The sequence below is a fragment of the Oncorhynchus nerka genome, linkage group LG26 (genome assembly GCF_034236695.1).
Source record: "Oncorhynchus nerka isolate Pitt River linkage group LG26, Oner_Uvic_2.0, whole genome shotgun sequence".
NCBI classification, from domain to species: Eukaryota; Metazoa; Chordata; class Actinopteri; order Salmoniformes; family Salmonidae; genus Oncorhynchus; species Oncorhynchus nerka.
The window spans coordinates 51342062-51358011 of NC_088421.1; the positions used below are offsets into that span (position 1 = coordinate 51342062).

General features: G+C 41.3%; 2 protein-coding genes across 5 annotated transcripts in view; both read right to left on the bottom strand.

Annotated features, from left to right (window-relative positions):
- LOC135564800 (NLR family CARD domain-containing protein 3-like) overlaps positions 1-15950 on the bottom strand; it is a 152043-nt gene that overhangs the window by 37412 nt on the left and 98681 nt on the right. The window contains exon 1 of one of the 4 annotated variants that reach the window (XM_065010858.1): positions 20-146. The exons of the other annotated variants lie outside the window; for them this stretch is intronic. The gene's annotated coding sequence lies outside the window, so the exon portion shown is untranslated. Of the gene's footprint in view, positions 1-19; positions 147-15950 lie in introns of those variants that run through there. 4 annotated transcript variants of the gene reach the window in all.
- Positions 11877-12561, bottom strand: LOC135564959 (ladderlectin-like). The gene has a single exon (XM_065011038.1). It carries the CDS (start codon positions 12534-12536, stop codon positions 11991-11993), a length of 546 nt encoding a protein of 181 aa, XP_064867110.1. The 5' UTR covers positions 12537-12561; the 3' UTR covers positions 11877-11990.

The following is a 15950-nucleotide window of genomic DNA, read 5'->3' on the forward strand; positions in this document are numbered from 1 at the left end:
TCCCTGGGAAGATTCTTACCTTGTAGCCTGAATTCACAACCAGAACATGTCAAGTCATTGAGATATTTTCCGTTGTGCTGAGAGAGAACCTTCCTGATGACAAGTGTCTCTGTATCTATGTTCTAGGTTCAGTTGATCTTTGGATGCAATAATATCTGGTCAAAGTCTAGTGACACAACACCATAGTATATCATAACCATAACAGCAGTTGGCCAGTAAAGGCCATGGAATACTATAAAACTGGGTTCGTCAACTAGGTTTGGCTTCGGGACAATTGTTTTCTGAGTTAAAGTCGGTGGGTCAGAACATAATTAACATATAATATTTGCACAGTGAAAAGGTCTACACTACAAATTTAACGACATGTTTAATATATTTGATTAGTACACAATACATTCATTCATTTCATTGACAAAATATAATTTTGATCAGATTTAGTTTATAAAATCACCAATATCTCTATTAAATTATAATGTTTTGTTTATTTCTCTGTGTGTTGATTGGTGGGTAAAAACATGTCTATCAAATCAAATCTAATTTATTTATATAGGTCTTCGTACATCAGCTGATATCTCAAAGTGCTGTACAGAAACCCAGCCTAAAACCCCAAACAGCAAGCAATGCAGGTGTAGAAGCACGGTGGCTAGGAAAAACTCCCTAGAAAGTCCAAAACCTAGGAAGAAACCTAGAGAGGAACCAGGCTATGTGGGGTGGCCAGTCTTCTTCTGGCTGTGCCGGGTGGAGATTATAACAGAACATGGCCAAGATGTTCAAATGTTCATAAATGACCAGCATGGTCCAATAATAATAAGGCAGAACAGTTGAAACTGGAGCAGCAGCACGGCCAGGTGGACTGGGGACAGCAAGGAGTCATCATGTCAGGTAGTCCTGAGGCATGGTCCTAGGGCTCAGGTCCTCCGAGAGAGAGAAAGAAAGAGAGAAAGAGAGAATTAGAGAGAGCAAACTTAAATTCACATAGGACACCGAATAGGACAGGAGAAATACTCCAGATATAACAAACTGACCCTAGCCCCCCGACACATAAACTACTGCAGCATAAATACTGGAGGCTGAGACAGGAGGGGTCAGGAGACACTGTGTCTATGTAGCCTACTGTAGTCTACACTACTTTATTAATGGGGTAAAACAGGTCTATGTAGTCTACTGTAGTCTACACTACTTTATTAATGGGTAAAACAGGTCTATGTAGCCTACTGTAGTCTACACTACTTTATTAATGGGTAAAACAGGTCTATGTAGTCTACACTACTTTATTAATGGGTAAAACAGGTCTATGTAGCCTACTGTAGTCTACACTACTTTATTAATGGGTAAAACAGGTCTATGTAGCCTACTGTAGTCTACACTACTTTATTAATGGGTAAAACAGGTCTATGTAGCCTACTGTAGTCTACACTACTTTATTAATGGGTAAAACAGGTCTATGTAGCCTACTGTAGTCTACACTACTTTATTAATGGGTAAAACAGGTCTATGTAGCCTACTGTAGTCTACACTACTTTATTAATGGGTAAAACAGGTCTATGTAGCCTACTGTAGTCTACACTACTTTATTAATGGGGTAAAACAGGTCTATGTAGCCTACTGTAGTCTACACTACTTTATTAATGGGGTAAAACAGGTCTATGTAGTCTACTGTAGTCTACACTACTTTATTAATGGGTAAAACAGGTCTATGTAGCCTACTGTAGTCTACACTACTTTACTAATGGGTAAAACAGGTCTATGTAGCCTACTGTAGTCTACACTACTTTATTAACAACCCTAGCTCACGAATTGTCTGAGAACTCTGGGGTCGATATTTCTCTAACAAATAGGTTTGACAGTGTGTTTGGGAAATGGAAAAATGTCATTATCACTGTGTTGTGGGCAACCGTCACCTGTATGAGTGTTTTGGTTCTGTGTGGGGTTCTGTGTGGGGTTTGGTACCTTGTGTAACAGTTTTGCTTATCAAGACTCTGGAGAGGTCGGTAGGGCAACAGATGGTGATGAGGTATGGACCGATTTCCAGCGCTGGTCTGTGTGATGACGAGTTCGAGCTTCAAGGGCCGGCAGAGGATTCCGTTTCTTTCAGCTATGAGGAGCCAGTGTTGGATGAGACTGTTATTTTGGAGGGATGAGACCGTATTGTTATGAAGCTATGAGGAGCCAGTGTTGGATGAGACTGTTATTTTGGAGGGATGAGACCGTATTGTTATGAAGCTATGAGGAGTCAGTGTTGGATGAGACTGTTATTTTGGAGGGATGAGACCGTATTGTTATGAAGCTATGAGGAGTCAGTGTTGGATGAGACTGTTATTTTGGAGGGATGAGACCGTATTGTTATGAAGCTATGAGGAGCCAGTGTTGGATGAGACTGTTATTTTGGAGGGATGAGACCGTATTGTTATGAAGCTATGAGGAGCCAGTGTTGGATGAGACTGTTATTTTGGAGGGATGAGACCGTATTGTTATGAAGCTATGAGGAGCCAGTGTTGGATGAGACTGTTATTTTGGAGGGATGAGACCGTATTGTTATGAAGCTATGAGGAGCCAGTGTTGGATGAGACTGTTATTTTGGAGGGATGAGACCGTATTGTTATGAAGCTATGAGTAGCCAGTGTTGGATGAGACTGTTATTTTGGAGGGATGAGACCGTATTGTTATGAAGCTATGAGGAGCCAGTGTTGGATGAGACTGTTATTTTGGAGGGATGAGACCGTATTGTTATGAAGCTATGAGGAGCCAGTGTTGGATGAGACTGTTATTTTTGAGGGATGAGACCGTATTGTTATGAAGCTATGAGGAGCCAGTGTTGGATGAGACTGTTATTTTTGAGGGATGAGACCGTATTGTTATGAAGCTATGAGGAGCCAGTGTTGGATGAGACTGTTATTTTTGAGGGATGAGACCGTATTGTTATGAAGCTATGAGGAGCCAGTGTTGGATGAGACTGTTATTTTGGAGGGATGAGACCGTATTGTTATGAAGCTATGAGGAGCCAGTGTTGGATGAGACTGTTATTTTGGAGGGATGAGACCGTATTGTTATGAAGCTATGAGGAGCCAGTGTTGGATGAGACTGTTATTTTGGAGGGATGAGACCGTATTGTTATGAAGCTATGAGGAGCCAGTGTTGGATGAGACTGTTATTTTGGAGGGATGAGACCGTATTGTTATGAAGCTATGAGGAGCCAGTGTTGGATGAGACTGTTATTTTGGAGGGATGAGACCGTATTGTTATGAAGCTATGAGGAGCCAGTGTTGGATGAGACTGTTATTTTGGAGGGATGAGACCGTATTGTTATGAAGCTATGAGGAGCCAGTGTTGGATGAGACTGTTATTTTGGAGGGATGAGACCGTATTGTTATGAAGCTATGAGGAGCCAGTGTTGGATGAGACTGTTATTTTGGAGGGATGAGACCGTATTGTTATGAAGCTATGAGGAGCCAGTGTTGGATGAGACTGTTATTTTGGAGGGATGAGACCGTATTGTTATGAAGCTATGAGGAGCCAGTGTTGGATGAGACTGTTATTTTGGAGGGATGAGACCGTATTGTTATGAAGCTATGAGGAGCCAGTGTTGGATGAGACTGTTATTTTGGAGGGATGAGACCGTATTGTTATGAAGCTATGAGGAGCCAGTGTTGGATGAGACTGTTATTTTGGAGGGATGAGACCGTATTGTTATGAAGCTATGAGGAGCCAGTGTTGGATGAGACTGTTATTTTGGAGGGATGAGACCGTATTGTTATGAAGCTATGAGGAGCCAGTGTTGGATGAGACTGTTATTTTGGAGGGATGAGACCGTATTGTTATGAAGCTATGAGGAGCCAGTGTTGGATGAGACTGTTATTTTGGAGGGATGAGACCGTATTGTTATGAAGCTATGAGGAGCCAGTGTTGGATGAGACTGTTATTTTGGAGGGATGAGACCGTATTGTTATGAAGCTATGAGGAGCCAGTGTTGGATGAGACTGTTATTTTGGAGGGATGAGACCGTATTGTTATGAAGCTATGAGGAGCCAGTGTTGGATGAGACTGTTATTTTGGAGGGATGAGACCGTATTGTTATGAAGCTATGAGGAGCCAGTGTTGGATGAGACTGTTATTTTGGAGGGATGAGACCGTATTGTTATGAAGCTATGAGGAGCCAGTGTTGGATGAGACTGTTATTTTGGAGGGATGAGACCGTATTGTTATGAAGCTATGAGGAGCCAGTGTTGGATGAGACTGTTATTTTGGAGGGATGAGACCGTATTGTTATGAAGCTATGAGGAGCCAGTGTTGGATGAGACTGTTATTTTGGAGGGATGAGACCGTATTGTTATGAAGCTATGAGGAGCCAGTGTTGGATGAGACTGTTATTTTGGAGGGATGAGACCGTATTGTTATGAAGCTATGAGGAGCCAGTGTTGGATGAGACTGTTATTTTGGAGGGATGAGACCGTATTGTTATGAAGCTATGAGGAGCCAGTGTTGGATGAGACTGTTATTTTGGAGGGATGAGACCGTATTGTTATGAAGCTATGAGGAGCCAGTGTTGGATGAGACTGTTATTTTGGAGGGATGAGACCGTATTGTTATGAAGCTATGAGGAGCCAGTGTTGGATGAGACTGTTATTTTGGAGGGATGAGACCGTATTGTTATGAAGCTATGAGGAGCCAGTGTTGGATGAGACTGTTATTTTGGAGGGATGAGACCGTATTGTTATGAAGCTATGAGGAGCCAGTGTTGGATGAGACTGTTATTTTGGAGGGATGAGACCGTATTGTTATGAAGCTATGAGGAGCCAGTGTTGGATGAGACTGTTATTTTGGAGGGATGAGACCGTATTGTTATGAAGCTATGAGGAGCCAGTGTTGGATGAGACTGTTATTTTGAGGATGAGACCGTATTGTTATGAAGATGAGGAGCCAGTGTTGGATGAGACTGTTATTTTGGAGGGATGAGACCGTATTGTTATGAAGCTATGAGGAGCCAGTGTTGGATGAGACTGTTATTTTGGAGGGATGAGACCGTATTGTTATGAAGCTATGAGGAGCCAGTGTTGGATGAGACTGTTATTTTGGAGGGATGAGACCGTATTGTTATGAAGCTATGAGGAGCCAGTGTTGGATGAGACTATTTTGGAGGGATACCGTATTGTTTTTGAGGAGCCAGTGTTGGATGAGACTGTTATTTTGGAGGGATGAGACCGTATTGTTATGAAGCTATGAGGAGCCAGTGTTGGATGAGACTGTTATTTTGGAGGGATGAGACCGTATTGTTATGAAGCTATGAGGAGCCAGTGTTGGATGAGACTGTTATTTTGGAGGGATGAGACCGTATTGTTATGAAGCTATGAGGAGCCAGTGTTGGATGAGACTGTTATTTTGGAGGGATGAGACCGTATTGTTATGAAGCTATGAGGAGCCAGTGTTGGATGAGACTGTTATTTTGGAGGGATGAGACCGTATTGTTATGAAGCTATGAGGAGCCAGTGTTGGATGAGACTGTTATTTTGGAGGGATGAGACCGTATTGTTATGAAGCTATGAGGAGCCAGTGTTGGATGAGACTGTTATTTTGGAGGGATGAGACCGTATTGTTATGAAGCTATGAGGAGCCAGTGTTGGATGAGACTGTTATTTTGGAGGGATGAGACCGTATTGTTATGAAGCTATGAGGAGCCAGTGTTGGATGAGACTGTTATTTTGGAGGGATGAGACCGTATTGTTATGAAGCTATGAGGAGCCAGTGTTGGATGAGACTGTTATTTTGGAGGGATGAGACCGTATTGTTATGAAGCTATGAGGAGCCAGTGTTGGATGAGACTGTTATTTTGGAGGGATGAGACCGTGGATTGTTATGAAGCTATGAGGAGCCAGTGTTGGATGAGACTGTTATTTTGGAGGGATGAGACCGTATTGTTATGAAGCTATGAGGAGCCAGTGTTGGATGAGACTGTTATTTTGGAGGGATGAGACCGTATTGTTATGAAGCTATGAGGAGCCAGTGTTGGATGAGACTGTTATTTTGGAGGGATGAGACCGTATTGTTATGAAGCTATGAGGAGCCAGTGTTGGATGAGACTGTTATTTTGGAGGGATGAGACCGTATTGTTATGAAGCTATGAGGAGCCAGTGTTGGATGAGACTGTTATTTTGGAGGGATGAGACCGTATTGTTATGAAGCTATGAGGAGCCAGTGTTGGATGAGACTGTTATTTTGGAGGGATGAGACCGTATTGTTATGAAGCTATGAGGAGCCAGTGTTGGATGAGACTGTTATTTTGGAGGGATGAGACCGTATTGTTATGAAGCTATGAGGAGCCAGTGTTGGATGAGACTGTTATTTTGGAGGGATGAGACCGTATTGTTATGAAGCTATGAGGAGCCAGTGTTGGATGAGACTGTTATTTTGGAGGGATGAGACCGTATTGTTATGAAGCTATGAGGAGCCAGTGTTGGATGAGACTGTTATTTTGGAGGGATGAGACCGTATTGTTATGAAGCTATGAGGAGCCAGTGTTGGATGAGACTGTTATTTTGGAGGGATGAGACCGTATTGTTATGAAGCTATGAGGAGCCAGTGTTGGATGAGACTGTTATTTTGGAGGGATGAGACCGTATTGTTATGAAGCTATGAGGAGCCAGTGTTGGATGAGACTGTTATTTTGGAGGGATGAGACCGTATTGTTATGAAGCTATGAGGAGCCAGTGTTGGATGAGACTGTTATTTTGGAGGGATGAGACCGTATTGTTATGAAGCTATGAGGAGCCAGTGTTGGATGAGACTGTTATTTTGGAGGGATGAGACCGTATTGTTATGAAGCTATGAGGAGCCAGTGTTGGATGAGACTGTTATTTTGGAGGGATGAGACCGTATTGTTATAAAGCTTGTAATACAAATCCTAATAGAAGTGTTACAATGGGATTTAGACCGATAACAGTCATGAATGAATATCTGATGTACATTATATTCCCTTGTATTAATTAGGATTATTTGTTATGTTTCCTTGTAGGATATTAGTTTCAGGATGTATCATCTAGTCATTTAAGGGTGGATTGATAAGGAAATGTGTTTTAATAAATTATTAGAATGTTACAGTCCTGAAACCATAGGTCTGATACCATGTGATTGTCTGAATCCATAGGTCTGATACCATGTGATTGTATGAATCCATAGGTCTGATACCATGTGATGGTATGAAACCATAGGTCTGATACCATGTGATTGTATGAAACCATAGGTCTGATACCATGTGATTGTATGAAACCATAGGTCTGATACCATGTGATTGTATGAAACCATAGGTCTGATACCATGTGATGGTATGAAACCATAGGTCTGATACCATGTGATTGTATGAAACCATAGGTCTGATACCATAGGTCTGATACCATGTGATGGTATGAAACCATAGGTCTGATACCATGTGATTGTCTGAAACCATAGGTCTGATACCATAGGTCTGATACCATGTGATTGTATGAAACCATAGGTCTGATACCATGTGATGGTATGAAACCATAGGTCTGATACCATAGGTCTGATACCATGTGATTGTATGATACCATAGGACTGATACCATAGGTCTGATACCATGTGATTGTACGAAACCATAGGTCTGATACCATGTGATTGTATGAAACCATAGGTCTGATACCATGTGATGGTATGAAACCATAGGTCTGATACCATGTGATGGTATGAAACCATAGGTCTGATACCATGTGAGTGTATGAATCCATAGGTCTGATACCATGTGATTGTATGAAACCATAGGTCTGATACCATACGTCTGATACCATGTGATTGTATGAAACCATAGGTCTGATACCATGTGATTGTATGAAACCATAGGTCTGATACCATAGGTCTGATACCATGTGACTGTATGAAACCATAGGTCTGATACCATGTGATTGTATGAAACCATAGGTCTGATACCATGTGATGGTATGAAACCATAGGTCTGATACCATGTGATTGTATGAAACCATAGGTCTGATACCATGTGATGGTATGAAACCATAGGTCTGATACCATGTGATTGTATGAAACCATAGGTCTGATACCATGTGATTGTATGATACCATAGGTCTGATACCATGTGATTGTATGAAACCATAGGTCTGATACCATGTGATTGTATGAAACCATAGGTCTGATACCATGTGATTGTATGATACCATAGGTCTGATACCATGTGATTGTATGAATCCATAGGTCTGATACCATAGGTCTGATACCATAGGTCTGATACCATGTGATTGTATGAATCCATAGGTCTGATACCATAGGTCTGATACCATGTGATTGTATGATACCATAGGTCTGATACCATAGGTCTGATACCATGTGATGGTATGAAACCATAGGTCTGATACCATGTGATTGTATGAAACCATAGGTCTCATACCATGTGATGGTATGATACCATAGGTCTGATACCATGTGATCGTATGAAACCATAGGTGTGATACCGTAGGTCTGATACCATGTGATTGTGTGAAACCATAGGTCTGATACCATAGGTCTGAAACCATGTGATGGTATGAAACCATAGGTCTGATACCATGTGATGGTATGAAACCATAGGTCTGATACCATGTGATGGTATGAAACCATAGGTCTGATACCATAGGTCTGATACCATGTGATGGTATGAATCCATAGGTCTGAAACCATAGGTCTGATACCATGTGATTGTGTGATACCATAGGTCTGATACCATAGGTCTGATACCATGTGATGGTATGAAACCATAGGTCTGATACCATAGGTCTGATACCATGTGATGGTATGAAACCATAGGCCTGATACCATGTGATTGTATGAAACCATAGGTCTCATACCATGTGATTGTATGAAACCATAGGTCTGATACCATGTGATTGTATGAAACCATAGGTCTGATACCATGTGATGGTATGAAACCATAGGTCTGATACCATGTGATGGTATGAAACCATAGGTCTGATACCATAGGTCTGATACCATGTGATGGTATGAATCCATAGGTCTGAAACCATAGGTCTGATACCATGTTATTGTATGATACCATAGGTCTGATACCATAGGTCTGATACCATGTGATGGTATGAAACCATAGGTCTGATACCATAGGTCTGATACCATGTGATGGTATGAAACCATAGGTCTGATACCATGTGATTGTATGAAACCATAGGTCTCATACCATGTGATGGTATGATACCATAGGTCTGATACCATGTGATCGTATGAAACCATAGGTCTCATACCATGTGATGGTATGATACCATAGGGCTGATACCATGTGATCGTATGAAACCATAGGTGTGATACCGTAGGTCTGATACCATGTGATTGTGTGAAACCATAGGTCTGATACCATAGGTCTGAAACCATGTGATGGTATGAAACCATAGGTCTGATACCATGTGATGGTATGAAACCATAGGGCTGATACCATGTGATGGTATGACACCATAGGTCTGATACCATAGGTCTGATACCATGTGATTATATGAAACCATAGGTCTGATACCATGTGATTGTATGAAACCATAGGTCTGATACCATGTGATGGTATGAAACCATAGGTCTGGTACCATGTGATTGTATGAAACCATAGGTCTGATACCATGTGATTGTATGAAACCATAGGTCTGATACCATGTGATTGAATGAAACCATAGGTCTGATACCATGTGATGGTATGAAACCATAGGACTGATACCATGTGATTGTATGAAACCATAGGTCTGATACCATGTGATGGTATGAAACCATAGGTCTGATACCATGTGATTGTATGAAACCATAGGTCTGATACCATGTGATGGTATGAAACCATAGGTCTGATACCATAGGTCTGATACCATGTGATGGTATGAAATTAATTTGAATCATTAGATTATTATAACACATGTGTGTAAGTGTTAGACTCATTCCATGATTATATTATAATACTGTGTGAGGGACTCTCCCTATCTTATTGTTGTGTGAGGGTCTCTCTCTATCTTATTGTTGTGTGAGGGTCTCTCTCTATCTTATTGTTGTGTGAGGGTCTCTCTCTATCTTATTGTTGTGTGAGGGTCTCTCTCTATCTTATTGTTGTGTGAGGGTCTCTCCCTATCTTATTGTTGTGTGAGGGTCTCTCTCTATCTTATTGTTGTGTGAGGGTCTCTCTCTATCTTATTGTTGTGTGAGGGTCTCTCCCTATCTTATTGTTGTGTGAGGGTCTCTCTCTATCTTATTGTTGTGTGAGGGACTCTCTCTATCTTATTGTTGTGTGAGGGACTCTCCCTATCTTATTGTTGTTTGAGGGACTCTCTCTATCTTATTGTTGTGTGAGGGACTCTCTCTATCTTATTGTTGTGTGAGGGACTCTCCCTATCTTATTGTTGTGTGAGGGACTCTCTCTATCTTATTGTTGTGTGAGGGTCTCTCCCTATCTTATTGTTGTGTGAGGGTCTCTCTCTATCTTATTGTTGTGTGAGGGTCTCTCTCTATCTTATTGTTGTGTGAGGGTCTCTCTCTATCTTATTGTTGTGTGAGGGTCTCTCTCTATCTTATTGTTGTGTGAGGGTCTCTCCCTATCTTATTGTTGTGTGAGGGTCTCTCTCTATCTTATTGTTGTGTGAGGGTCTCTCTCTATCTTATTGTTGTGTGAGGGACTCTCTCTATCTTATTGTTGTGTGAGGGTCTCTCCCTATCTTATTGTTGTGTGAGGGACTCTCTCTCTCCCTCTCTCTCTCTCTCTCTCTCTCTCCCTCTCTCTCTCTCTCTCTCTCTCTCTCTCTCTCTCTCTCTCTCTCTCTCTCTCTCTCTCTCTCTCTCTCTCCCTCTCTCTCTCTCCCTCTCTCTCTCTCTCTCTCTCTCTCTCTCTCTCTCTCTCTCTCCCTCTCTCTCTCTCTCTCTCCCCTCTCTCTCCCTCTCTCTCTCCCTCTCTCTCTCTCTCTCTCTCTCTCTCTCCCCTCTCTCTCTCTGTCTCTCTCTCATGGATTTAGCCTCAGATATGAAAGACAGGGAACGGTAACACTTTACAATAAGGGTACATTAGTTAATGCATTAGTTAACATGAATAAATAAATAATTCATTGAATATCTACTAAGTATTTATTAATTGTATGCATAATTACTAAACCATAAAAAATGCATTAATAAATTATTTTAAAAAGCTGATAATTCATGTTAATAGTTATATAACTGGAATTTCCTGCATCTAAACCATTCAGAAACAAATGGTCTGTTAGGAAGAGAGTTAATCATTATTAACAGTGGTTAGAGCATTGGACTAGTAACCGAAAGGTTGCAAGTTCAAATCCCCGACCTGACAAGGTCTGATCTGTCGTTCTGCCCCTGAACAAGGCAGTTAACCCACTGTTCCTAGGCCGTCATTGAAAATAAGAATTTGTTCTTAACTGACTTGCCTGGTAAAATAAATAAAATGTAGCAATTATTTTTAGTGATGCAGGTTCATGTTATTGAGAGATTGTCTTTATTCTAGTTTATAATATCTTACCATTGACTAACTGATGTGCCATGACAACTAGTTAAGCAATAGGAAATGAAGAACAACTATTCAGTCATTTATCTTTAATTTCAAAAGCAGGATTAGCAACATCACACAGTTTCATCACAAGTTTAGGTCATGGTGAGCTGCAGTGAGTGACAGATCTTGGTTTGAGTATTGAAGTGTAGACTGTTGACCCCTGGAGGTGAGAGGTGAAGTAGACTGTTGACCCCTGGAGGTGAGAGGTGAAGTAGACTGTTGACCCCTGGAGGTGAGAGGTGAAGTAGACTGCTGACCCCTGGAGGTGAGAGGTGAAGTAGACTGTTGACCCCTGGAGGTGAGAGGTGAAGTAGACTGTTGACCCCTGGAGGTGAGAGGTGAAGTAGACTGTTGACCCCTGGAGGTGAGAGGTGAAGTAGACTGTTGACCCCTGGAGGTGAGAGGTGAAGTAGACTGTTGACCCCTGGAGGTGAGAGTTGAAGTGGCCTGGTCATTTCCTAGCCTACATTCTTCTGGAACAGAGAGATGTAAACTTCCACTCACAGGGCACGTCGAACCAGAGCTTCTCACTTGCAGCATTCATCTGCAGACAGTCCTCTCCTTCTCCAGCGTTATTGGGCTCACCAGTGTTCCAGTTAGTGTAGTCAAATCTGGACCCATCTGACCACATCCATAAGCCCTCCTTGACTGCATCAAAACCTCCAATCCAGGTATCAGGTAAGTGGCCATTGGTATTCTTTGTTAGTGCTTGCATGAACTGGTACTCTAAAAGGTTATTCACGGATGCTAGGTTTCCACCAAGTGCCAAACAGTTTTGCTCAGAATCTGACCATGACTGCGGAATACTGACAAACCTGAAACAGCGTGATCCATATGGGTGCCAGTCTGAGGGACATGACATTTCCTTTGTCACTACCTGAGCCCCGACAGGAGGAGTCTGTTCCACCTCAGTCTTCAGTAAGGGTTCTAAACCAAGCAGCTGGGTCAGGTTTGCGTCGCCCAGTGCAATGGCAGCACTCAGAAGCAGAAGGACGGCCAACTTCTCCATGGTAATCTTTTCCTGTCAGAGAAGGAATCACAGGTGGTCTGTAGGTTCTGTTCAGCTTGAGAAAGAGGAACACTTTTATACATGCAGCTCACCAAGCCACAAGGACGAAGCACAAAAAACATGTTGACACTGATTCCAATGTACCAAAAAACATGTTGACACTGATTCTATATCATGTTGGCAAATGTATCCTAATCCTTTTGGTAAATATACACTGAGTGTACAAAACATTAAGGTCACCTGCTCTTTCCATGACCTAGACTGACCAGGTGAATCCACTTTAATCAGTGTAGATAAAGGGGAGGAGACAGGTTAAAAAAACATGTTGGAGCCTTGAGACAACTGAGAGATGGATTGTGTGTGTGCCATTCAGAGGGTGAAGACAATATATTTAATTGCCTTTAAACGGTGATAGTAGGTGCCAGATGCACCTGTTCATGTCAAGAACTGCAACGCTGCTGGGTTTTCACGCTCAACAGTTTCCAGTGTGTACAAAACAATAACAACACCTTCCTAATATTGAGTTGCAGCTCCCCCCACCGAATACGAAGAATCAATAAAATTGCTCAAACATACAAGTATTTCACACCATTTTAAAGATAAACTTCTTGTTAATCCAACCAGTGTCCAATTTCAGATAGGCTTCACAGCAAAAGCACGACAAGCGATTATGTTCGGTCACCGTCAAGTCACAGAAAAACACAGCCATTTTTCCAGCCAAAGAGAGGAGTCACAAAATTCAGAAATAGAGAGAATGAATCACTAACCTTTGATGATCTTCATCAGATGACACTCATAGTACTTCATGTTACACAATACATGTATGTTTTTGTTTGATAAAGTTCATATTTACATAAAAAAAAATCTCAGGATACATTGGCACGTTATGTTCAATAGTTCCAAAAACATCCGGTGATTTTGCAGAGAGCCATATCACTTTACAGAAATACTCATAATAAACGTTGATCAAAGATACAAGTGTTATGCATGGAATTTTAGATCCAATTCTCCTTAATGCAACCGCTGTGTCAGATTTCAAAAAAGCTTTACGGAAAACGCAAACCATGCAATAATCTGAGTACGGCGCTTAGAGACCAAACAAGCCAAAAAGATATCCGCCATATTGTGCAGTCAACAGAAGTCAGAAATAACATTATAAATATTCACTTACCTTCATCAGAATGCACTCCCTGTCACGCCCTGGCCACAGAGGCTTTTATTCTCTATTTTGGTTAGGCCAAGGTGTGACTAGGGTGGGCATTCTATGTTCTTTTTTCTATGTTTTTGTATTTCTTTGTTTTTGGTAGGGTATGGTTCTCAATCAGGGACAGCTGTCTATCGTCGTCTCTGATTGGGAACCATACTTAGGTAGCTCTTGCCCACGGGTTTTGTGGGTAGTTAATTTCTGTTTAGTGTTTTTCACCTTTCAGGACTGTTTTGGTTATTCCCTTTGTTATTTTTGTATTTAGTGTTCAGTGACAATAAACAAATATGACGTACAACGCTGCATCTTGGTCCTTCTTCCACAGAAAGCCGTTACACTCCCAGGAATCCCAGTTCCACAATAAATGTTTGTTTTGTTCGACAATGTCCATCATTTAAGTCCAAATAGCTTCTTGTGTTAGCGCATGTGGTAAACAAATCCAAACTCACGAAGCGCGTTAGAATCAATCTTTAGGATGTTTTTATCATAAATCTTCAATAATGTTCCAACCGGAGAATTCCTTTGTCTGTAGAATTGCAATGGAAACCAGGTCGCTCTCACGTGAATGAGCGGGGCAAAAAAAAGAAGCAATGGAACGTAGCTACAACACATGTGAAATGCGCGTGACCAGCTCGTGGCTCTCTGCCAGACACCTGACTCATTCCCCTCTCATTCGGCCCCATTTCATAGTAGAAGCATCAAACAAGGTTCTAAAGACTGTTGATGTCTAGTGGAAGCATTAGGAAGTGCAACATGATCAATATCCCACTGTATCTTAAGTAGGGAATGATTTGAAAAACTACCAACCTCCGATTTCCCACTTCCTGGTTGGATTTTTTTCTCTGCCAAATGATTTCTGTTATACTCACAGACATCATTCAAACAGTTTTAGAAAGTTCCGAGCATATATTAGCAACTGGGACTGAGTAGCAGGCAGTTTACTCTGGGCACCTTATTCATCCAAGCTACTCAATACTGCCCCCAGCAAAACAATTCCTGACATTTAATCCTAGTAAAATTCCCTGTCTTAGGTCAGTTAGGATCACCACTTTTTTTAACCTCTTGCCTCTACTTGGGACGCTTGCGTCCCAACTAGAGCTCTGGAAATGCAAATGCGCTACGCTAAATGCTAATAGTATTAGTTAAAACTCAAAAGTTCATTAAAATACACATGCAGGGTATCAAATTAAAGCTACACTCGTTGTGAATCCAGGCAACAAGTCCGATTTTTTAAATGCTTTTCGGCGACAGCATGAGAAGCTATTATCTGATAGCATGCACCAATACACTACAACAGAAAAGCACAGCAGGGGACGTAAACAAAATAATTAGCATTTCGGCGTTACACAAACCGCACAATAAAATAGAAAACAGTCATTACCTTTCACCATCTTCTTTGTTGGCACTCCTAGATGTCCCATAAACACTATTGGGTCTTTATTTCGATTAAATCGGGCCATATAAAGCCAAGATTTCGTTATATGTAGAGTGTTTGATAAACAAAAAAAACAGCGATTTCACAACGTAACGTCATTTTTTAAAATTCAAAAAGTAGACGATAAACTTTCACAAAACACTTCGAAATACGTTTGTAATGCTACTTTAGGTATTAGTAAACGTTAATAAGCGATAAAAATCATCCGTAGGCGATGTAAATATCATTAGCTGTCGTCTTGGAAAAAATTTCAGGAGAGAGCTCTTCCGGAATGATCTGGGCGGAGACCGGAGGTAAGCGGTGCCCCTGTTTCGGTTCAACCAAGAATCAAAGATGATTCAATTCACAAGACTCTAGACAACATGGGGATGCTGTGGGAGTTGAATGCTCGGTCTTATCTAATTCGGCTCACTGTTAACAATTGCTGGAAGTGGCGCAAGGATATTTATTTCCATTTTCTGTGATCAGGTTTTCCTGCGCTTTCCGATGTAACGCACGTTATGTAATAGCCACAGTCGTGATTTAACCAGTTTTAAAAACGTCCGAGGGTTTCCTATCCACACATTCTAACCATATGAACGTACTATATTCCTGGCATGAGTAGCAGGGCGCTGAAATGTTGCGCGATTTTTAACAAAATGTTCAAAAAAGTAGAGGGTCGACTGAAGAGGTTAAAGAATGTGAAATGTCAGAATAACAGTAGAGAGAATGATTTATTTCAGCTTTTGTTTCTTTAATCAGAAAAAAAACAAAATGTACGTGTAATGTCTATTTA